At 39.5% G+C, this 23067-nt stretch overlaps 1 protein-coding gene across 2 annotated transcripts; it reads left to right on the top strand.

The window, feature by feature from the left end:
- The first annotated feature begins 1071 nt into the window (after positions 1–1071).
- On the top strand, positions 1072–8048 carry TENT5A (terminal nucleotidyltransferase 5A). Of its 2 annotated transcripts, none has more exons than XM_066254001.1 (3): positions 1072–1385; positions 1639–2191; positions 3273–8048. In XM_066254001.1, the coding sequence occupies exons 2-3, from the start codon at positions 1676–1678 to the stop codon at positions 4047–4049; spliced, it is 1293 nt and encodes a 430-aa protein (XP_066110098.1). In that variant the 5' UTR covers positions 1072–1385; positions 1639–1675; the 3' UTR covers positions 4050–8048. The 2 variants fall into 2 exon arrangements, with proteins under 2 accessions (XP_066110098.1, XP_066110103.1); XM_066254006.1 differs by having other exon boundaries at positions 1303–1440.
- The last annotated feature ends 15019 nt before the right edge of the window (positions 8049–23067 follow it).

The raw sequence follows: 23067 nt of genomic DNA, 5'->3' as shown, positions 1-23067 counted from the left end.
GGGGAGCGGGTTCCCCTCAGTCGGGGAAGAGGCAGCCGCGGCTGGAATAGACGGCCACGGGAAAGGGGGTAGCTATCGCATCTACCAAAAGGGCGGTGCGAGCGCGCGTGGGGTTGACCGTGAAACTCTGTGCACTGAAGCGACGGAAGCTGGGGGGAGAAAGTTTTACTCTTTAAACTTGTATTTTCCTGTCCGGTGGAAAACTGGATCATTTCACACAGACATTCACGTGAAAAATTCAAACCTTAGCGCGGTGTGAGGAGCGCGCAGCCCCTCCTCAGGTTGTCAGAGAACGCACCCTGGGGCGCCCAGGTCGCGCGGGGCCCCTCTGCGCACCACAGCGACCGTGCGCTCCCCGAGCCGCCCTCAGTGCCCGCTTCTTCCTCAGCCTGTGACCGTTGGGCCACCCGCGGCCGTCGCTCAGTGACGCGCACCGCCCCCGCCGCGCTCCCGGCGCCCCGACCGCTGGTGCGCAGGAGTCGGACTCGGACTCGGACGCATGCTCGCGGCCCCGCCCCCGCGCCTCCTCCGGCTGCGGCGAAGCTCGCCGCGCTTCCAGAGGTTTCGAGAATCGAAACCCAGTGAGCGAGTCTTTCCCCTCAGTCGCCCGAGACTGACTTGCAAGAACAAGCAGACTCATCCGTTCAGTCGGATCCGGTTTATTAATGAAGTAAACGGTCTAACTGTACAGCACAAGTCGTGAGGAACCTCTGGAACCCTATCATTAAGCTGTAACAACGCGCTGTATCCGGAGAGAATTTTATGTTTGGGAAGTTTCTGTAGTTGCGGGATTTTAGTTGAGATTTTCTTTTGAGGGCCTCTTAGGACTCTTTAGTCATTTTTAGTGTCTCCTAGTGGGACAGAAAGAGGGGTCGGGCGGACTGTACATAGTCAAATATGTATCAATATACGCACACACGAAACCACCGGCCTGGCGCTCCAGGGACCGCTCGCCCGCTCGCGCCCGCTGCGCTCAGTCCGCGGGGCGGCCGGGGGCGGTGCCCGATGCAGATGAGGAGGGTGTGGCCAGCGCGGCGCGCCGGGCCCCGGAAGCGCGGAGAGGCCCGGTATAAAAAAAGTACTGAAGACATTTTTCCCGCACAACTGCTAAAGCTCCAGAGACAGGAGCGTGTGCGGCGGCCACGGAGGCGGCGGTGGCAGTATCAGCGGGACCCGCCACCTCCGGGGACCACCGCAGCTGAGGCGGCAGCGAAGCAGAGCAGCGGGGGCGGGGGCGAGGGGCGGGGCTGCAGGGCGCAGGCAGCTGGGGTCTGGGAAGGACGAAGTCGCTCGCTGCTGCCGGGAGCGCACTCGCAGCTCCTGGAAGTGTTGCGGCTTCGCGGTTCCTTGCTCGCTGCGCTCCTAGAAGGGGCGGCCGTCTCCAGGTGACACAGACGGGACTCCCGCTTGCGCTTTCCAGATGCATCAGAGATACTTTTGGTGCGGGGCTGCTCTGCGGGACGTGGCGCGCGCGGCTGGGGTCCGAGGGGGCCTGGGGAGGGAGACTCTGAAGAATCCCCGAGGCGAGCCCGTGACGGACCGGGAAGGGGTGTCCTGGGGAGGGAGAGCGCTCTCTCCTCTACTTCTTGTTGCCGCCACGCGTCCTCACCGAGCACCTTTCCCCTTTTTTTCTTTTAGGACTGACCAGGGCCAAGTGGCACTCGGCGGTCACTTCATGGCGGAAGGTGAAGGGTACTTTGCCATGGCCGAGGACGAGCTGGACGAGCTGGCCGGCGGCACCTATCTCCCCCTGGGCAGCGACTTTGGCGGCGGCAGCGGTTTCGGCGAGCACTGCTTGGACTATTGCGAAAGCCCCACGGCGCACTGCAACGTGCTGAACTGGGAGCAAGTGCAGCGGCTGGACGGCATCCTGAGCGAGACCATCCCGATCCACGGACGCGGCAACTTCCCCACTCTCGAGCTGCAGCCGAGCCTGATCGTCAAGGTGGTGCGGCGGCGCCTGGCCGAGAAGCGCATCGGCGTCCGCGACGTGCGCCTCAACGGCTCGGCCGCCAGCCATGTCCTGCACCAGGACAGCGGCCTGGGCTACAAGGACTTGGACCTCATCTTCTGCGCGGACCTGCGCGGGGAAGAGGAGTTTCAGACTGTGAAGGACGTCGTGCTGGACTGCCTGTTGGACTTCTTACCCGAAGGGGTGAACAAGGAGAAGATCACACCACTCACGCTCAAGGTAAAGTCACTGGACGCGGGCTTGTGCCCACTCCCGGGCAGGGTTCGGAGGGCCAGGGGACAGGAAGAGATGCCACGAACCCGTGGCCCGGACAGGTTTGGGCGCACTTACTTATTTTGCTTTTGACTTTTTTTTTTTTAATGACTAAACTAAGGTGCGTGGACGATGTTGACTGTTTTACTTTACTTAGTGCTTCAGCGCCACAATTCTGCTTCCTCTTCTGCTCTCTCTATTCTTCCTTCTTCTTATTTTTTAACTCTTGGCTTTCCTTGTTTGAATCTTGTCCAGAGTACATTCTAAGTGGAAGAATGAAATGATGTAAATCATCTTTTTGAGTCCTTTTTTTTTTTTTTTTTTTTTTTTTTTTTAAAATTTAGTCTTTGGGAAACTGGCAGGCTGAGTGAGCTTATTGTATTGGAAAATGTGAATAGATTTCCTAGCCGCATTTAGCTCACTCCTGTGTTCAGGATATACTGGTGCTTCTCCGGATTGGTTTCTGTGTTAAGAATATAGTAAGCCCCCCCCCCCCCCACTTTGGTTCAGAGAGCGTTTTATACGTTTAGTTAAAATTGTTTGAGGAATCAGTCTCCCAGAATGTTCTAACATAGTTCATTTTGAGTCTGTGAGCACTCCTTGAGAGACAGACAAGATACTGATCACATCTGTTGTCTCAGGGGGAGGAGAACTGGGTGACTAGAGACAGGAGTGAGAGGCACACCACCTTTTTTCTGAATGCCCTTCTTTCTTTCGAATATTGTGTGAATATTGTAGCTATGAGAACATTTTCAAAAAAATAACATTTCAAAAGTCAGACATGACAACAGCACCTCTTAGCACTGTGCTACATCTGCCAAAAGCCTCAAACTATTACTTCTAGTCTCTTTCCCAGACGTTAAAACCACTCGTTAAATTTTTTTTTTCTGTTTTCAGAAGACTGTTTAAGCCTGTAGGTAGTGGTTTGCTGAAACTTGACAAAACAAAAGGGAAGGAGCAAAATGAATCTTAATCTGTGAAGAGAATGTATTTATTTATGATTTTTTTTAGGTATGCTTATCTTCTTGTTTTATCTTTTGAATTGTAGGAAGCTTATGTGCAGAAAATGGTTAAAGTGTGCAATGACTCTGACCGATGGAGTCTTATATCCCTGTCAAACAACAGTGGCAAAAATGTGGAACTGAAATTTGTGGATTCCCTCCGGAGGCAGTTTGAATTTAGTGTAGATTCTTTTCAAATCAAGTTAGACTCTCTTCTTCTCTTTTACGAATGTTCAGAGAACCCAATGACTGAAACATTTCACCCCACAATAATCGGTGAGAGTGTCTATGGGGACTTCCACGAAGCTTTTGATCACCTTTGTAACAAGATCATTGCCACCAGGAACCCAGAGGAAATCAGAGGGGGAGGCCTGCTTAAGTACTGCAACCTCTTAGTGAGGGGGTTTAGGCCCGCCTCTGATGAGATCAAGACCCTTCAAAGGTATATGTGTTCCAGGTTTTTTATCGACTTCTCAGACATTGGAGAGCAGCAGAGAAAACTGGAGTCCTATTTGCAGAACCACTTCGTGGGATTGGAAGACCGCAAGTATGACTATCTAATGACCCTTCATGAAGTGGTAAATGAAAGTACAGTGTGCCTGATGGGACATGAAAGAAGGCAGACTTTAAACCTTATCACAATGCTGGCTATCCGGGTGTTAGCTGACCAAAATGTCATCCCTAACGTGGCTAATGTCACTTGCTATTACCAGCCGGCCCCCTATGTAGCAGATGCCAACTTTAGCAATTACTACATTGCGCAGGTCCAGCCAGTATTCACATGCCAGCAACAGACATACTCTACTTGGCTACCCTGCAATTAAGAATCACTTAAAAATGTCCTGTGGGGAAACCATTTCAGACAAGATAGAAAAAAAAGAAAAAAAAAAAAAAAAAAAGAAGAAGAAAAAGGCTGAGTGATCCACCCCGATTAGGGATGTATTTTGTGCAATGATGATCTGCTCCTGGTTTTAAGTTTGGCAAAGCTTGTGGATCCTTTCATAGGTATGGGAGCATGATCTTGAAATGATCCCCACTCACCATCAACCTACCATCTGATCCTCCTACCCAATTGGATTCTGTCCTGAAACAAACAAAAGACCTGTCATTGAAAGCAACCAGGTTCTCCTAATATAAGGGAAAAAATGCTTGATGACAATATGGGTTTGCAGTATGTTGCTCCCATAGCTTTGCCATAGGAAAAAGAAAAAGTGGAGTTTCTTATAAGATGGAATTCACCAAAGGGAGAATACAGAAGAAAAAAAAAGGTCTCACCACAACTTGATTATCAAAGCAGGAGTTCAGATAGTAGTAAGACAGGAAGTAGGGAAACTCCAACATTGGGATTATTTTCTGAAGCTTACAGCAAGTGCTTTCTGTGGAACTATCCTATTGGGCTAACATAAATGGCTTACACCTAATGAATGGTAGTAGGTTGGTACAATTTTCATAACAAACAGAAGAACTTATGATGACACAATCCATTATTTCCAGCTGCGTGCATAGCTTGCATTTTTAAAATGAGAAAATGCAAGCAAAAACAGTTGTAGTGAAGCAAGAATGCTCAAGGACCAAAGATTTAACAGCTAAAAATACCCAACGAGAAGAGATATAGTAGAATATATAAAGAGTTACTATATTTGTTACACACCATATACATCAAAGTGCCTGTTGCCTTTTGAAAATTTGAAGTGGAAAATTTTTATGGTTTAATGATTATGGTATTTTATTTTATCAGGGACTAAAGAAGAAGATAACACATAAGCTTGTGAATGGTGGAGAAAATGCCCTATATTTTTCTTGGCAAATATTTGTATAAAGTTAACATTGTTAGTGTGATATTATCATAGGTACATGTGTATGTGTATGTATATTATGTGTGTATATATACATATTTGTGATATGAATATATTCACACAAAACATTGACTACGATCTAGAATAATGTAGCAAATAGGAAATGTTTAAATACTGTGTGTTTTTATTTTTTTCAATAGGATGATATGAGACGTGGGCATATTGCAGTGATGAATTAAAACCCACATCTAAAAATGTTAAAGCAAATGAAGGAGGAAAACAAATAATATATTTGATAGGAAGAACAGAGATTATGCATTTTACTGAGTGGTTGTTTTTTTTCTCTTTTTTTGTGAGTTATAGAATTCCACAAATTGGAGAATATTTGTTTGGCAGAGCACTCTCTTTTCTTTTTTTTTTTTTTTAATAATGAAGTGCCATTTTGACAGTTTGAACCCTTTTATTTTTTGTAATACCTGCATGATGTATAATCCAATGGATCATGGATTCATGATAGTCTATTTAAATCCCTCACTGCTAAAAAGAATTTCTGGTGATCTGAACACTACTTATTAATATTTAAATGAATTTTTTAATGAATGCCTACTGCATTCCAGGACCACTAGAATTTAGTAAATGTGAAATGATCCTTTTTAAAGAATATTTGCACAATTGCTTAAAATTTATATATGAGATATATATTATATATAAAATTTTATAAATTCATGCCCATATGAAACATCTTTGATCTGGTTGTCACACTGCATTTAAACATTTAGTACTGTACTTCAAATTCAATCACTTTGCATTGAATCAAATCCAACTTTATTTTCTCTTCCCCAAGAAACCAGGTACAGCTTTGTGAAATGAACTTACATTACTATTTCAGTTCAATGACAACTGATCCTAACACCATCCCTTCAATCCCTGCCTAAATTCCTTTGGACACTGGTCTCTGAAAATGAATTTATTAAAAACAAAACTAACAGATAAAAACCTTCCCTTTGTATTGTGAAACAGCCACATAATCTTTGTCAACTCTAGTGGATGATTGCCAAGTATGATAATTTCCATGAAGAATCAACCAGGTTTTTGTGATCAGTTAAAGAGGGATTAGGGAAAAGAATAGCACCATCTTACTTGGCAGTGTAATTTATTTATTTGTGATCTGCGCATCACTCAGATGCTCAGTGCCAAATTAATCCACCCAAACTACCTTTTGCGTGTCTTTCTTTGAAGCCTTAACAAGAACTTGATGGGTTTGCTGTAACAGCTTCCCTGTGAATTTTGTCCAAGCTGTAACAGCTACTGCACTGCCACTCACTGTTTCCTAGGGTATTCTTCCTTTTCCCATGTTGGCTCAGTTTCCCTCTCTCAAGTCCTACTTGGAAAAGTAATTGTGAATTTCCAGGAAATATTATCCCATTTGTAGCATAAGCCTGATAGTTAAAAGTCAGAAACCACAGCTCCACCTGCTTACCTGTTTTTGAAGTTTTCTAAAAGAAAACTAAGGAAACGTTCGGGAATATCAGAGCAGCTGGTAATCTGTCTTCTTCCTTCTCATCGTAACTCTTGACAAATGAATCATCCACTATTTTAAAAAGAATCTGGAGATCTCTGGCTCTTCCATTGCAACAACCTGCTGTTAATTTATGACAGATTTTTGTTTGGAGGGACCTTATTTGAAAACATACTTTTCATCTATTTTCTGAAATTGTTATGTTTTTTCCCCTGGCTTAACTCCAGAGTTGGTAGCATAGTTGGAAGCGCCAGCACCTGGCATTCAGATGCAACAGGCTGTGCTCAAGACAACCTTCAGCATTTACTTTAAAATTTATATAATTTATTTCTCTTTTTGTATGTAATATAGTCTTGTGTATATGTAATTCAACAAACAGTGGAATATGTGTCTCTCTTTGTGGATGAGTGGCCTAAAAAATTGAATGTCTGCTGAAAAAGATCAGTGTGTATAGGTCAGAAAAAAAGAACATCTCTCAACTCCTGATTGGTGCCTGTGATTTGCTTGCTTTTGTGTTTATCTGGCCCAGTGTGCTGTTACTTTAAACAGGAAGAAGTTTTATCTTCTGGAGGTTCTTCTCACCTGTCCAGTCTGGCATGTCAGAGAACACTTATCCTGTGACAGTGCCCTTTTAAAAAGTTTACTTTGTTTGCAGTAAATATGGTTGCCTCAAGAAGTCCTACCTGCATCGAAAGGGACTTTTCCCTACTAGAAATGGGGTCAAGTATCTGCTCACTTTGGTACTAAATGGATTATTTTAACATGGTTTAAAAAAATGCAAGGATGAAAGAAGATCTGTAAGCCAAGCCCAGGAGGAAATGCAAAGAAAAGTGAATATAATGTTTTGCCACCCCTTTCTGTTTGCTTATTTTTGGTTGCTTTATTGTGCATAAAATTGTTTTCAATGCAATACTTGTCAAATAAATATTGTGAACTGTTCTGTAAATGAAATGTATTATGTTGAAAGCTGTCAGCAGTTCAAAAATATGCTTTTTTGTTGTTTGAAGACTGTTAGATGAAACCAAAAAGCTAAAAAAAATGTAATTCCATATATAGCACCTACTTGAATATAATCTTTGAGATTCTTTATAGCATAGCCTTTTCAGTGGTAAGAAACAATTTCTGTGTAATATTTTGTTGTAATAATGGCTTGCTAACAAAGTACACAGTAAAAGTACAAAGTTGGAAGATGTCAAGATAACTTGGCAAGACTCGCTTCAAAGCCTTGCAGAATGGAGGAGGCTTTGCCTGCTGGCTGTCTCTCCAGCCTCTCTCCAACCATTGCCTGCTCTGAGACGTCCTATTGCAGCAAACTGCACCTTGGGTCACTCTTGGAATATTTTGATTTTAGACTCACAGGCAGAAAAGGAGTTGATGGAGAATGGACTCTTAAAATCTGGCATGTTTGAATCAGTGCTAGAGGGAACAGATTGTGAATTTTGTTTACAGCATCCAATATTTGGATTTTTTTTTTTTGTAAATAAAAAGAAGTTATTTTTTTTTATTCATTTGTGTCTGTTGTCTTTGGTGTCTGTGCTGGTTAAAAACCGTGTCCTCTGAATCTCATCCTGTGTCCATGAGAAAAGCCCGTATTTGGAATAGAACAGCCTTCAGCAGCTTTCTGATTGAAGTACAATAAATTCAAACGTCCAGCTTTCAGCCAGTTTATCTTTGACTGGCTCAGTTAGCTCCAGAAGAATCTAGCCAATGGATACCATTTTTTTTTTAATCTGGGCATTAATTTAGCAGTGTTGAGCAACTCAGAAGCCAGAGCTGTTTTCCAGTATCGGTAGAGTTCCGTGTATTTGGACTGCAGGGCTCCAGTAGCCCTGAGTGGTTGGTCCTCAGTTTTTGTGAGTAGCCTAAGTGCTGTGATTTAGTTATCAGAGGTTTTTTCTGTGTGTATGTATGTTTTTGTATATATATTATATTTGTATAACATCTGTTTGGGGTTCTGTAGTCTTATTTGAAAGTAAAATGGAGGGAAGGGCACTCATAGAATTTAATATATTGTACTTTGTGCTGGGTACAAAAATAATTCCTCTTTGACTAGCATTTAATGTAATCTCAACTGTTCAGATCTTCAGAGATCATCCATTTATTACATTTTTTTGTGTGTGTAACTTTGGAAACTGTCTCAATACTAGTAGCATGAGAATTTGGTAAGCCTGGACTGTTATAGGACATACATGTGGGTTTTAAAACCATTTAAAATGATGTTGGATAAAACCCATGCTTGATTACTATATTTATAAAAGAGCCATTCCTGGTATTTAAAGTCATCTTCCCTCACATAAATACATTATAAAAATACAAGGTGGTTATATGGTTCATAATGGTTTGTGTCATACCCTTCATCCTTTGTTGCAACCTCTTCATTCTTGTACAGCCAGTCCCTCATATGGATGTGGTCATAATTCTTTAAAAGCAAGGTTTGAATAAGGGCAGTATATATTAAACTTCTCCTAGACTTAGATATACCCTGCTATTTCTACCAGGCTGCACTTAGCTAAACCTAGAGCGGAGTAACCACCTTTCCTTTCCTTAGGAGCCTCATTCCCTAAACATTCAGTTCCTTTAATATGAAGTAGAACAAGAACTGTTAAAATCATCAAATACTTCAGAAATTAAACTGTAATTTCCTTATTTCTCTCTTAGACCTGAGTTTGAAATAAATGACATAAATATGCTTCAGTTTAATAGCAGATGATTTTTAAATGACAGTGACTTTTCACCCAGCAAGGCCCAGCTCTTGGTTTCTAATGCCATGCTCCAAAAACGGAATTGGGTCTCCTTGGACAAATGGCCAAATCTAGGCTGATATACCAGAGGAACCTGGAGCATCTTGTAGTTCCAGAAAGCAAAGATGTGCTAAACAAAACAAAACCCCACAGTGCTGAAGTGCATGTCAAAAGGACACAAGCACCAGTGGAAAGAGCTCCAATGGCCAAAGCTTGAATAATTTGAGCAACAAAATAAGTAGCATTGGATTATAAACCAAACTAGTAAATAGCCATGAGTCCACACAAAAATGATGATTGCAAAAATAAGTAGGGGCAAAAAGACAAATTTCCTGTGCCGAATTCCAAATCTGTAGATGCTCCCCCTTCAAGGAGGTGGAGCTTAACTCTCAGCCTAAGTGTGGGCTGTGTAAAGTGACTTTTTCCCAAAGAGTACATACAAGTATGGAAAAGGGTGAAAATGAGTAACCATACTATTGGAGAAAGCTGACAAACTATAGATGATTATGATCAATATAAACAGTGAAGATAGCATGTATCATTATTACGATGTGATGAACATGGCACTTCACATCTGTGGTCTTCCTTCCCCAAACCTGCAACCTCTAATTATGAGAAAAGCATCAGGCAAATCTAAATTGAGGGCATTATATAAAATATTGGATGAGTATTCCTTAAAAAAATCATCAAAACCAGGAAAATCTGAAAACTGCCACAGCCAAGAGGAGCTTAAAGAGACATGACAACTACATGTAAGGTATCCTGGATGGGATCCTGGAACAGAAAAGGACAGTAGATAAAACCTATGGAAATCTGAATAAAGGATTATTGAAATAATATTTCAGTATTGTTTCATTAGTTATGACAAATATACCATACTAATGTAATGTTAATGGGGAAACCCTGAAGGTTTCTTTTGCAAATCTGAAACTATTCACAAGTAAAAATGAAGACTTAGTGACCCTCACTGTTTCTAGGGCAGTGATTCTCCTCGTAAAAATAATAGTGAATAATTAATTTTATTTTTTTAATGTCTTCTATACTTAAAGTGTTAGGAGAGCACATAAAAGTGAAAATAAAAGGATATGTTTTATAACAAAGTTTTAGAGAAGCTTTACTTACAAGTTTTTGGGAAAGAAAGGGGACTGAAGAGAGCTGAGTTGTAGGCAGTATTCGCCTATAAAATAGTAGGAGGAATTCATATTACCTTAGAGTTTTATAAAAGGAGAGTTCTAAATGTAACTATAAACCATTGTGTAGTTATATATAAACATGGAGTACAAAAATGAGCAAGGGGCTAAAACTTTTGTAGCCCAAATATTCATGGAACCCTGGAAAATTATTTAGGAACTCTTTGTGAGGAAGTAAATGAAATAAATATTTTTTGTTGATTTTTTTTTTTGTATTTTTCTGAAGCTGGAAACGGGGAGGCAGTCAGACAGGCTCCCGCATGTGCCTGACCGGGATCCACCCAGCATGCCCACCAGGGGGCAATGCTCTGCCCATCTGGGGCATTGCTCTGTTGCAACCAGGGCCATTCTAGCGCCTGAGGCAGAGGCCATGGAGCCATCCTCAGTGCCTGAGCCAACTTTGCTCCAATGGAGCCTTGGCTGTGGGAGGGGAAGAGAGAGACAGAGAGGAAGGAGAGGGGGAGGGGTGGAGAAGCAGATGGGTGCCTCTCCTGTGTGGCCTGGCTAGGAATCGAACTCAGGACTCCTGCACGCCAGGCTGATTCACTACCACTGAGCCAACCTGCCAGGGCTAAATAAATGTTTTTAATGCTAGGGGAGACTGATATTTAGTAGAGTGTGGAAATGAATTCTTCATGTAAATAATCACATCCATAATTTACCTGCTTATCCAATCTTCTTGTTCAGCATATCAGGTTTTCTTAAAGAGAAGAGACACCTGTTTTTGTATTTAATTTCTCAACTCAATCCCTGGCATTAGAAATAATTCAAAATGCAATTTTGAAAGTAAGATATACCCTTTGTAGTTTTTAAAAGCAGTAATTTCAGTTTATCAGTTTATGAAGTGAGAGCAAGGCTGTGCTTTCTAGCTTAGGGACATGGGGCACCCTGAACTGCAAGAATTTATGCGCATGGGACTAAGTTATTTCTAAGCTCCATAATGGAAAGTTCTCTTCAGGATCCCCTTCAGAAACTATTAATTTTCCAGCACAGTGTGTACTTATCAGTAATGCCAAGTAATGCATCATCTGGCCATGTCATTAGAAAACGACTGAAACCCTTTTTATTTTATTTTATTTTTCTTTAAGCAAAATTCAATCTAATGAACCACACTAGTAGGCACTGTGAATAATCATTCTGTGCATTAATCCTGAATTGCATATGCTATGGAATTTATGTATCAATATCTCTTCAAATAAAGTCAAGAAGATCATGATTCATAGGTTCATTTTAATAGGGAATGATTAAAAACTATTAAAATATATTTTAGAGTCCAATTATCAGAAAAAAAGAGAAACAAATTCAATCAATCTAAAGGCCAAACGGCTGAATTAGTTGCCAAATTTAGCAAATAAAAATGTATGATGCCCAGTTAAATATTTTGGACATTCTTATAGTAAAATTTATCTGTATATATCTGAAACTCAGGTTTAAACTAAGATTTCTATATTTTCTCATATATACTTATAACCAATATAGGATTACAAAATAAGGCTGAAAAAGTTTCTTACTACAGTTTGAGCCAAGAACAGTTTATAACTTGTTATTAATGTCTAACTTTAGGTACTACCAAACACTGAATTTAAATAGAGCAAACACTTTCAAACATGGTTCGTTCCTTAAATATTTGCCGAGTATCTTTTATATGTTTAGCCTTGTGCTAGACTCAGACTCAAAAGAAGTGAAAGGCCTGGTCCATGTTCCTTTAGAAAGTTCCACTTAAAAGTAGAACTTACATGCTGAAAATTAATTTTTCAGCCACTTTGGGGTTAATTACTCATGAGGCTTAACTCTGTGGGAGGCACCATAAAGAGCACTGTGGATTAATGGAGAGTCTGGGCAAGGGTAACAGCTGTCAGAGGGAGAGCTCCCATCCCTATCCCTTGCATAGGCAGGCATTGGCCATTGCTTGTTTTGCAGCGAAGGATAAGGGTGGGTGTATTGCATTTTCTTCGGAGGGAAGTGAAAATTCTCCCTGAGCTTCTGGACACTTGCGTTCTCTTTTCAAAATCACTGCAAAAATCTTTAGGATTTTACTAGAATTCACCTTGAAATTTTATTGCCCTATAATCCTGTTTGCTGCAGCACATTAAAATTCCCTTGAATGTTTCTTATGTAACCACTACTGGTTAAATGTCATCTTGAAGTTATTACAATTTAGTCTTTGCTGCTTTTTCCAGAGCTGGGTCTGTCCCTTTCTCAGATGCTTCAAGTGTGCCAAGTGCACCATACATTGAATGCATCCCAAGCCCTACCCTTCCCAAACTGTGTAAAAGAAAGTTTCTCAGATGCTTCATATGCACCATAGACTTTGCCTTACCCCCTAATTTGTATCAAACTAGTTGTGGTCAGCTTGGGTATTTAGTCAGGGTAGAGATCTTAATTTAAAGAGCATTTATAGCCTGACCAGGTGGTGGCACAGTGGATAGGCATTGGACTGGGACGCAGAGGACCCAGGTTTGACACCCCGAGGTTGCTGGTGTGAGCGTGGGCTCACCAGCTTGAGCGCAGGGTTGCTAGCTTGAATGTGAGGATCATAGACATGACCCCATGGTCGCTGTCTTGAGCCTCATGGTCGCTGGCTTGAGCAAGGGGTCACTCAGCTTTGCTGTATCCCCCAGATCAAGGCACATATGAGAAAGCAATCAATGAATAATTAATGTGCCTCAACAAAGAATTAATGCTTTTCATCTCTCTCCCTTCTTCTCTGTCCCTATCTGTCCCTCTCTCTGTCCCTCTCTATGTTTCTCTGTCTCTGTCACAAAAAAATAAAAAAGAACATTTATGACTGTCCTGATTATTTATGCACTCCCCTGGATTGCATGGAGTAGGAGAAATCTGCAGCTTTAACTATCATCAAGACATTTAACAAATACTTTCTCATGCCCTTGGTTTGATACTCTGTGAGTATTTATAAAAAGTTATACAAAACTGGCTTCTTTTCACTAGCAGATTTAATTGAAAAGTGACACGGGGATAAGAACAAACAAAACACAAAGCAGCAGTGAAATTAAGAAATTTGCCAAAATATGAGTGGCTAAACTCATTCCCAATTAAGAGCATCTGCTGGTTGTTCCATCTCCTTGGAAAGCTCTTATTCTACATTTTTGAATCTCTTGCTTCCTCACTTTTTTGTCATTACCACCATTATTATTAAAGCGGTTGTTGTTTAAATGGTACTTTCTCAGCGAGATCTTTCCTGATCCTCCTACTTAAAATAGTTTCTGCCCAATATTTTTACCAAGATACTCCCTGAGCCTTTATATCCTGATTTTAGATGTATATTACCATTACGCTTGTCACTATCTGAAATTGTATTATAAAATGATTCATTTCTTTACGGTTTATCTGTCATCATATAATGAAATTTCATAAAAGCAGGAACTTGGTTTAATCTCCTATTATGTTTTTACTGTCTGAAATGGTGCCTGCCACATAGGAGGTGTTTGTGAAATTTGGGTAAGTGAATGAATGAATTTTATTTGGTTCAAGTGAGGGGTGAGGTGAAATATTTAATTGGGAAGGTGTTAAAGAAGATATTAAAAGAGTAAAGAGTGATCTAGAACTCTTAAAAATAAGAAAAGGGTCTGAGAGACGGCCTGCTCATTGAAGGAGCACTGAGGAGAACCCAGGTCGGTTCCATCCAGTCTTGAAGCAACTTAGGAGCACTAAACAATAGGAAAGTGATGGCCTAGTTGGCGATGTTTAGAGCAGAAATATTCAAACCTTTTTTTGGTTCCTGAGCTTGAGCAGCTTAAGACAGTGGGACAGCTTGTGTTGACAGCATTTGTGTGGCATTGTGCTCAGGGACAAGAGTATTAGGAAGCACATCCTCTAGCACTCACTGATCTGTTCTCTTTGTTCCAAACCAAACCTAGCATCTGGTAACGTGAGTAGTACAGTAGTCCTGGGCACCTGCACACACATGCACACACACGCTCTCTCTCTCTCTCTCTCTCTCTCTTTCTCTCTCTCTCTCTCTTTCTCTCTCCCTTTAAAAACCTTCTACAGCTCTCAAAACTAGAGAATCCCTGAGAGAAGTTTTCAGGAGAATGTGCACAAAGACTGAGGTCTGTCTCCTATGTTAAGTAGGGTGGAGGGGGTCATTAGGTGGGAAATGCTCTCTGCTATTTGAAGAAGGCAAATGTATAATGGGCAGTGTGTTCGCTGGCCCTTCCTCAAATGAGACAATCAGAATTTCCACTGGCATCCTTAGCTGGTCAGGACTCACAACACAAACAGTCTTGCCATGGGGTATTATTCCTGTTGTGACCATTTTTTGTTGATTTTTCAGTGTGTCCCATTTTCAAAATTCTGTCCTGTTGTTAGACTCTGTGGCTACCATGTGGTTATATAATGTCATGATGAGGCTTCTGATTATAGGTGTCGTTTTGTAATTGCTCACTTAGATATTTGGTACAATAAGAATTCTGGACTTCAAAAAATCATTTAAAATTATTTTTAAACTTTTCATTGACACTTTTATACATTTAAACCAACTTGAATTCTCTCGATTTTGTCCTCAGTCCCAACCCACTTAGCCTATGGTGATTCTCAAAAGAAGCGAGGTTGGGAGGGAGCTTGTTCAAGAAAAGTGACAGTAAGATATGTTTCATAAAAAGTACTGAGCATTCATTTCATATGAAGTTTCCATTATAAGGAACGTATAGGTAGGGCTTCAGAATCAAGGTAAGGTTTTAAGAGCCACTTGAGTATATTTATAAAAGGGGGACATATAAAGAGATACCATGGCCTCATTTCTGAAAAAGGAGTAGTTAATTTTATTTTTGCCAGGCAGAGTTATATGCACATCAGGATTATAACTCTATAAGAAGTTTTTGGTTTGGTTTGGTTTTTCTCCTGTACTGTGTGCTCTTTAGAGGCTATCCAGAAGAAGAGACATGACATTTGTTGAGTTCTTACTCAAGTAGTATCTACATACATCATCTTCCTTAATCGCCAAACATAATAGCAGAAGCCGTTATAGTCCCCACTTCATTGAGTAGGAAATGGAATCTAAGAAGGATTAGCTATCCAGATGGAAAGGAGAAGAGGGAGGATTCCATGGTATGTCTTGAACTTTCTGGGTTTTGTCCTCTCCTTTTCACCTCCCCAAGCCTTCCACCTCTCACCCTTGGCTGTAGATTGTCAATGCCACAATTTCTCTCTGTCTTCTATACTTAAGAGCACAAGAAAGGATACACAGTGTCAGGCCACCCAAGGTAATGTGAACCCTAAGAAAAAAAAGTGGCTATACAGTGTGAATAGTTTCCTGTAGCATCCTTATATTTAATGTACAAATAATATCAGTAGTACATGTCAACATGTTCAATTTGATTAAATAATTATATTTTTCACTTAATAATAACAATAATCCTGAGACTTAGGTTAAAATGATATGATTATCTTTTTTAAGGTAAGAAAAATAGGTCCTAGAGAGATGGAGCTTGTACGTAAGACATAAAGGCCTTTAGAACTCATTCAGTGACATTACACAGGAGAATCTACCTCTGCCTGAGACACCCAAGACAAATTGGTCCTTCTACAACCCCTCTTCTGTCGACCATCTATTCAAAAGGCAGGTGCATCACAGCAATGCAGCAGGTAGAAGAATCAGGAAGGCCATTTGAGCTTTTCTTATAGGATGAGATCATGTAAATTACTTATTGTGAGTGTATTACCTTATGAAAAATAAACATGATTTAAATTTTCATTTGGCAGTCAGAATTCAGTAACCACTTCACTAACATCAAACCTGTTTCCTCTATGTCCTATTACAGAGAATGGGCCACTTAATCTTTAAAAAGTGATCAATTAGCCTGATTTACATCACTTCTTATTGACAATGCATGCTACCAGCTGGCTGCTTTTGAATTTTTTTTATTTTTAATTTTGAAGAAATTGTCTGAAAGGAAAGGTAAAGAGTGTAATGAGACGTGATAACTGCTTACAAAACTCTGAATAAATTTCTATAACTTCTAAAATGTTCATTAGTCTTCTTGTGCTGTAGGCTTATTACACCTGTTCAGTTGTGCCACCCTACACATACTCTGTAGAATTTTTTTTCTAGTTTTTGACTTCTGCTTAATGGTGTCATAAGACTTCCTTGATACATAATGTGAACTAGATTCTCTGTCCCTTGGTAGATATAGTTCAGAGTCATGCGGGGTATAGGTGGGTATAAGATCAGATCTTTGGACCTGGATTTTAGTTCTGTATTAGAACTAGCAAACATACTTCTAAAATGGTGCTTAAGTAAACACATGCATGCCCAGGTCCTACTCCTGAAATTTTTTATGTAGTGAGCCTCAAGACAAGAAAATCTATAAATTTTATACTGCTCTGCTCAGAATCCCTACTTTGCAGATGCTAATAGTGCCAAATCTCTTGTCAGTGAGCCTAGGCCCTCTAGAATGCAAAGCCTGAGGCAAAGATTATGATCCTAATCATTAATTTGTGAGATATACTCACAGGATGTTGTCATAAGGAACAAGAGTGATTCACTGTAGCACAGTGTGTTACCATGCTGACTGCTGCATCATAGGGTGCCACAAAACAACACAAGTGATTCAGCAGGCTTGTTCAAATAACAGGGGAGAATTCTTCAGAAGTTTGCAGTAGTACCTGGAGTAGTACACAGAAAAGAGAAAGAAATAGGTAATTTATTCATGTGGTTTCTCCCTGCCTTCTTTTTCCCACTGATCAAGGTTCACTCTTTGGGGAACTACTTTGTCTATATTTCCAGTTCCATCTGTTCACAAAGTGGTGGTGTAGGAGAACAAGGTCTCATTTCCTGCAGGGTGGTGCTTCGTTAAATTTCAAAAATGGAGTGGATCTGGCAACAGGTGGCATGCTGACTAGAAAGAGAGAAAGAAGGTTGTCAACGTTTGCATTCTACAAACTTTTGTTACTGGAGGTAAGAAAGAGACTATTGAGGGACTATTTCAGCATGTCATGGAGATAGAGTTGTATTTAAAGAGGGAATGGAAGATTAGGGGAGCATAGAAGCCACAGAAAAGGTATTGAGAAAAGAAAAATTCGTGTTGAATATTATTGATTGGCACTTGACATCTCTTCTCGTCTTCCTGTACTTTGGCCTATATCCCAAGAATTAGAAGACAAAGAACTCTATTTTCTAGACTCCCTTGCAGCTAGAGTTCTGGCTGCAATTCAGGTTTTACTATAGGAGGCACTTGCATGAGATGTGGCAGAGAGGTCTTTCTTGTGTCACTATGGTGCCTCCACACAATCTCCTGTTAATGTGTTTATTGGTGACAGCAGTAATTTTTTTTAAACTCTAGATTGCAGCTGTGATGGTGTGATTTTAAAACTGAAAGTCCAATAAGACCTCTGAGATCCCCTCTTTCATCCTTTTCAAAAGTTTTGTAAGTACCCTCTTTCTGCTTTATGACCAAAATATCTGGAGCATTTTGTTTCCTATAATGCAAGCACACAGTTCAAAGCACTGAGAGCCAAGCAAGCTTTGTGGGAGCCTGATGCACTGAGATTCATGTTCTTCTCCTCATCTCTATTCATCAGCAGCCCAGGAATGGAAAGTCAGCAATAGCAAGGCTAGATGGTTGAAAGAGCACTGAATATGGGGTTAAGCTTTCAGGTTTAAATTCTAGACCCACCATGTATCATTTAATTAATTTAGACAAGGTACTTAACCTCTTTGGATTTTTTTATTTGTTTCCTCAATGTAAAAATGTACGAATACTAAATAACTCAGATCATCACTATATCAACATGGGATAATGGATATAAAAGTTCTCTTAACAGCTGTAATATGTTTTAAATCTGAAAATTTTAAAGCATCTATACTTCAAGGAATACATGTTGTATATTGTTACCTGGATTGGGATGGATCTGCCCAAACAGTTCCAGGGTGAAGAGCAATTTGCTCACCATTACATACCCAGTTTTTAATACAGAGCTTGATATATAGTAGATGTGCTTGATAAATGCTTATGGAATGAATGAAAGATACTTGACAGTTTATATCCAGATTACAACTTGCATTTGGGAAAATAAGAGTAGACCAATGTTTGGTTTCAATCATGACTGGCCAACACTCTGCTCTGTAGTGTATGTAGACAGCATTTAAAAGACTCATTGATCAGCTCCTGTCTCTTTTTGGTTGATGACCTAATCAAGTATTTGAAAGTTTCCAGGTCATTTTCTTCAGTAGATGTTTGAAATACTCCTTCATATGTAAAGTATTCTGACCAAATATTATTGATGCAATGGAGATTTAATTGTAAGAACCCATGGTGAATTTATGAATGTATACTTCTTTTTCTCACTTGTCTGTGTCATAAAGTAGTACTGTACAAAGGGTCTCAATTTTCTATGTCTCACGATCTCCCATAAAGCTTGTTACAGAACCTGCTTCCTTGCTAATTTATATTTCTAACAAGGTCAGGTCTGTGAGTGATTTGAGGCATAGACAAGTTTGGGAACCACTGGTGGCTTTATATGTTTTATCTATGGAGGAAACATTTTTACATTATACATGTATTGTTCTTTGAAACTTTCACAAAACAATTTTTGAAACTTATTACCAGAAATAAATACCATTTACTTTTCTATTCTAGTCTATCCTATTCTATTCTATTTAATTTTTGTGAAATGCTGGTTGTGATTAACCAAATTTATTATACAAATCATGTGTTACTACTTATAGTTTGAAAAATATTGACGCAAAATATACTAAAACCAAAATTAAGAACTATGGCTTCTAATGTTTCTACCTTATATTTATTGAATAATTAATACATTAATATATTTTTAATTTATACTACACAAGAGATTATTAAGATGTGCATTATGACTCCCATTTTATAAAAGAGGAAGTGATGAATCACATGTTCTTACTTCAAAATGCAGTGGTACTTCTGTTATGCCTCTAGTTCTGTCATTTTGGTACAGCCTTAATAAACTTTGTTATTTGAGACAAGTCATTTTGTTTCTCTACATCTCAGTTGCTCCTTTTATAAATAACCAGAGGATGGTCTGGGTGGAGGAGTGAGGGAGTATGGGAGCATAAGATTGGAATTGGGATTGGGTTAGTTTTCTGCTTTGATCTTAAATGAAAGAGGAACATTTATAAACAGGACATATATTTTTGACTTCTTAACATTTTAAATTTCTTTTTTTCTCTTTCTATAACAACAGTAATAACAAAAATCAATGTTTAGTATTCACTGAAGGCTTTTTCCACTTCTGGCATTGGTGCTTAGAATTTACATTATGAGTTACATGCCATTATTATGTCCATTTTCAGAAGTGAAAACTGATATTTAAAGAAGTTAAGTAGTTGCCTAAGAATACACAATCTGCAAGTGGAGGAGCAGCAGGCTTACTCCAGAGGATTTAGCCACCAATCTAAACAAACCATACTGTGTTTGCAAGGAGGTGATTTTGACCAACTCACAATACTGTCTGCTTCCAGGAAGCACCACTGAATTTGAATGGCTGGGTAGTTCTTATTATGGGAACTTTCTGGGATCCAGTCTAATTTATTGAAAGAGAATTGCTTCATGAATTGCTGTATTTTTAACTGATATTGGTAACACACTGCTTGTATTGCTGATACTGGAGTTGAGAAGTTTTTGCCTCAAATTTTACTTTTACTCTAAAAGTCTCTGTTTGCTAAGGTGATTTAAACAAAAAAGATTATATAAATAACATGCTTCCTCAAACCTTAGCACTCTTAATCACTTCCTGATTAGTGGGCTGCCTAATACCCAGAACTTCAGAGCTGCTATTATCTAAACAATTCACATACTGACTCCAGAAGTTTTTAAAGTTGGGTGAATGTGATAATCCAGGGAGAAAATATTATAACTTCTATTTTTAGCTGATCCTTCTAAAAGTTTATATTTGTGCATAATACATTAGTGTAGTCCTATGTGTGTTAGTTACATAAATGAATGTGTAAACAAACATTTATTGTGAGTGATCCAAGAAAGTTTGGGGACTACTGATTTAGCCATTTTTCTAAGTAAAGTGGATTGTCCGTACAGATAGAGATAAGGTCTGTGTTCTGCTTGTCTATCATTATATGACAAACCACCCCAAAATTGATAGTTTAAAACAGTATCAATCTTTAGTTTTCCCATAAAGCTGCAGTTTGGGCAGGGCTCGGCAGGAACAGTTTGTCTCTCCTCTATCAAGGTGGCTTGAAAGCTGGGCTGGAGCCATCTGAACGAAGACTACCCAAACCCTAACCCCAATAAATTCAATAAAAAAACAAGACCATTGGCTTACAGGTCTGGCAGTCAATGTTTGGTGGCTGTTGTCTGGGAAGACTCAAGCACTTGGAGACAAAAATAACTGGGGCTCCTCTGCACCTCTCTTTCTCTCTGTGGCCTCTTCACGTGATATCTGTAGTGAGGCAGCTTCGGCTTAGGCCAACTTATTAATGGAGCAGCTTAGGGCTCCCAAGGTGTATGTGCCATGGGAGAGAGCCAGGTGGAAGCCCAATGACCTTTCCTAATCTAGGCTCATTTCTGCCGCATCTAGGTTTTTGTTTTTTGAGTTTGTTGTTTTTTTTTTGGAAGTAAATCACTTTGGGAATAATACTTCACTTTCTGATGGAAGGAGAGTCAAAGAACTTGTGAACACATATTAACACTTTCATACTTTGCTTAACCTGACTGGGGACAGCGAAAGAACAGTGATGTGGTTGGACACCATATAACTAAATCTGGGTATTAAGCTGTGAGGCTAAACTGGTCTGGTTGGGTCTCCGAACTGAGTAGATTAAACCCACCTGTGTCTCTCTTTCATTTCTGCCTCCTTAGCCAAGTACCCTACCAGGAATTTGGAAATTTCGTCAGGTTCTAGCCTGGTCCATGAGTATTTGAAAGGGCATTTGGAGTTGGGAATGGAAAAACAAACAAACAAACAAACAGTTTAATATAGACCAGGTGACACCCTGCTGAAAGGGGGAGGGTAGCCAGATTCCTTTTTCTATTCAGGTAGGCCTGAGAGGGAAGTTAAGGGTTCTCCCACCAAAATATCCTGTATAGCAACATGTTGTCACAGGTATATGTATTAATACAAATATTTGTATACCTCACTTCAAAAAGTTGTTCAGAGAAGAGTCTTTTTTTATAATTGAATTTATGGGGGTGACACTGATTAACAAAATGATACAGGTCTCAGGTACACAGTTCTATAACACTCCTCTGTACACTGTACTGTACATTTACCACCCCGAGCCTCTGTCCAATATTTAGCCCCCTATATTCCAGAGGAGAGTCTTAAAGATGACTCAAGGTTAAGACCTAAGAAAGTAATTTATTGAGATTATTCATCCTTGACAGGACAGAGTTTGAGGAGATGACTCATTTCGACTTTTCTTGACCAGAACTCTTTTCCTGTGCTCCACCATGCACTCACAGCACAGTGCCAAGGGGTGTTAATGATTGGGACTTTAGAGTAATGGAAATTTCTAAAATGGTTTTAATTTCATCTCTGTCTCCTATCACCAAGTTTAAATTTTACTAAATGTAATTTTAGTGTCTTCTAATAAACTTTGAAAAGGGTAATCCACATGACCCTTATTCTCAGACTAAGCTACATAGTAGAGTTTTTACTTTTTAAACCCTGACACAGGAAGGTGCCTTGCTGTTCATCATCTAGCTGAGTGAGGAGCTTCATTTTGGTTAGTGTAGTAAAAAAGAGAAAGCAGTCTGTAAAAATAAAATTTATAATTAACAGTTGCAATGTAGTTTTAAGGTTGGTTGTTAAACACTACATTTTCTGTAGTGTTTGCTAATTGATTTTTCTTTCCCTAGCATGACTTAAATATGTTGGTATAAAAGACACTAAAGAGAGAAGTGACCTGCATATTTCTTTGGAATTTAAAATAATATGAATTATTTTTTGTCATTTTCTTTTTCCAATTTATGTTAAAGACTTTAATATCCCAATAAAAAAATCTTATTTGCAAGTTTATAGATTAGCTATAAATATTCTACAACTTACAGATGCCTGGTTTAAGTCTATAAAAGACGAAGTTAGGACTGTTATATCTGCAGAGAATTTGATGCATACTTATGTTTTCTAATTACCATTTTAGGAAACATTCTCTTTGGGATTTTTTTTTCTATAATCAGTTAGCTTACTGTTTTGATACAGATAAGTTGTTACATAAGGGCTTAAATTGTGTTGTGTAATGTACATTCTTGCCCAGATAAATTTTCTCAATCTTAAATGTTTCTGTGGTATTTACCACATTACACATAGAAAAGACATTAGATCCTACTTCTTGTAAATTCGTTTACTTTTGTGAGTTTGTAGTTGTGATCTTACAATTGATTTGGCAATGGGAGAAACTTTTAGTTGGATTTCAAAAGTATTGTGTCTAGCTGTGGTTGAGTGGCATTAATTTAAGGTATTCAAGTATATTTTGTAGGCCCAGATTTTCCAATTCTTGGATTTATTATATCTGCTGTATTTCTATCTTTACACGACTATGAAGGCCCTACAAGTAGATGTAAAGGGCTATATTCAGCAAAAATGCTGGATACTCGTGTCTGCTTCAGGGGGGTACATTTAGGAGAAAGTATGCTAGTATCTGACGC

The sequence above is a fragment of the Saccopteryx bilineata genome, chromosome 1, assembly GCF_036850765.1.
Source record: "Saccopteryx bilineata isolate mSacBil1 chromosome 1, mSacBil1_pri_phased_curated, whole genome shotgun sequence".
NCBI classification, from domain to species: domain Eukaryota; kingdom Metazoa; phylum Chordata; class Mammalia; order Chiroptera; family Emballonuridae; genus Saccopteryx; species Saccopteryx bilineata.
Note: the sequence above shows the minus strand (reverse complement) of the source record. Positions and strands in the feature narration are given on the sequence as shown.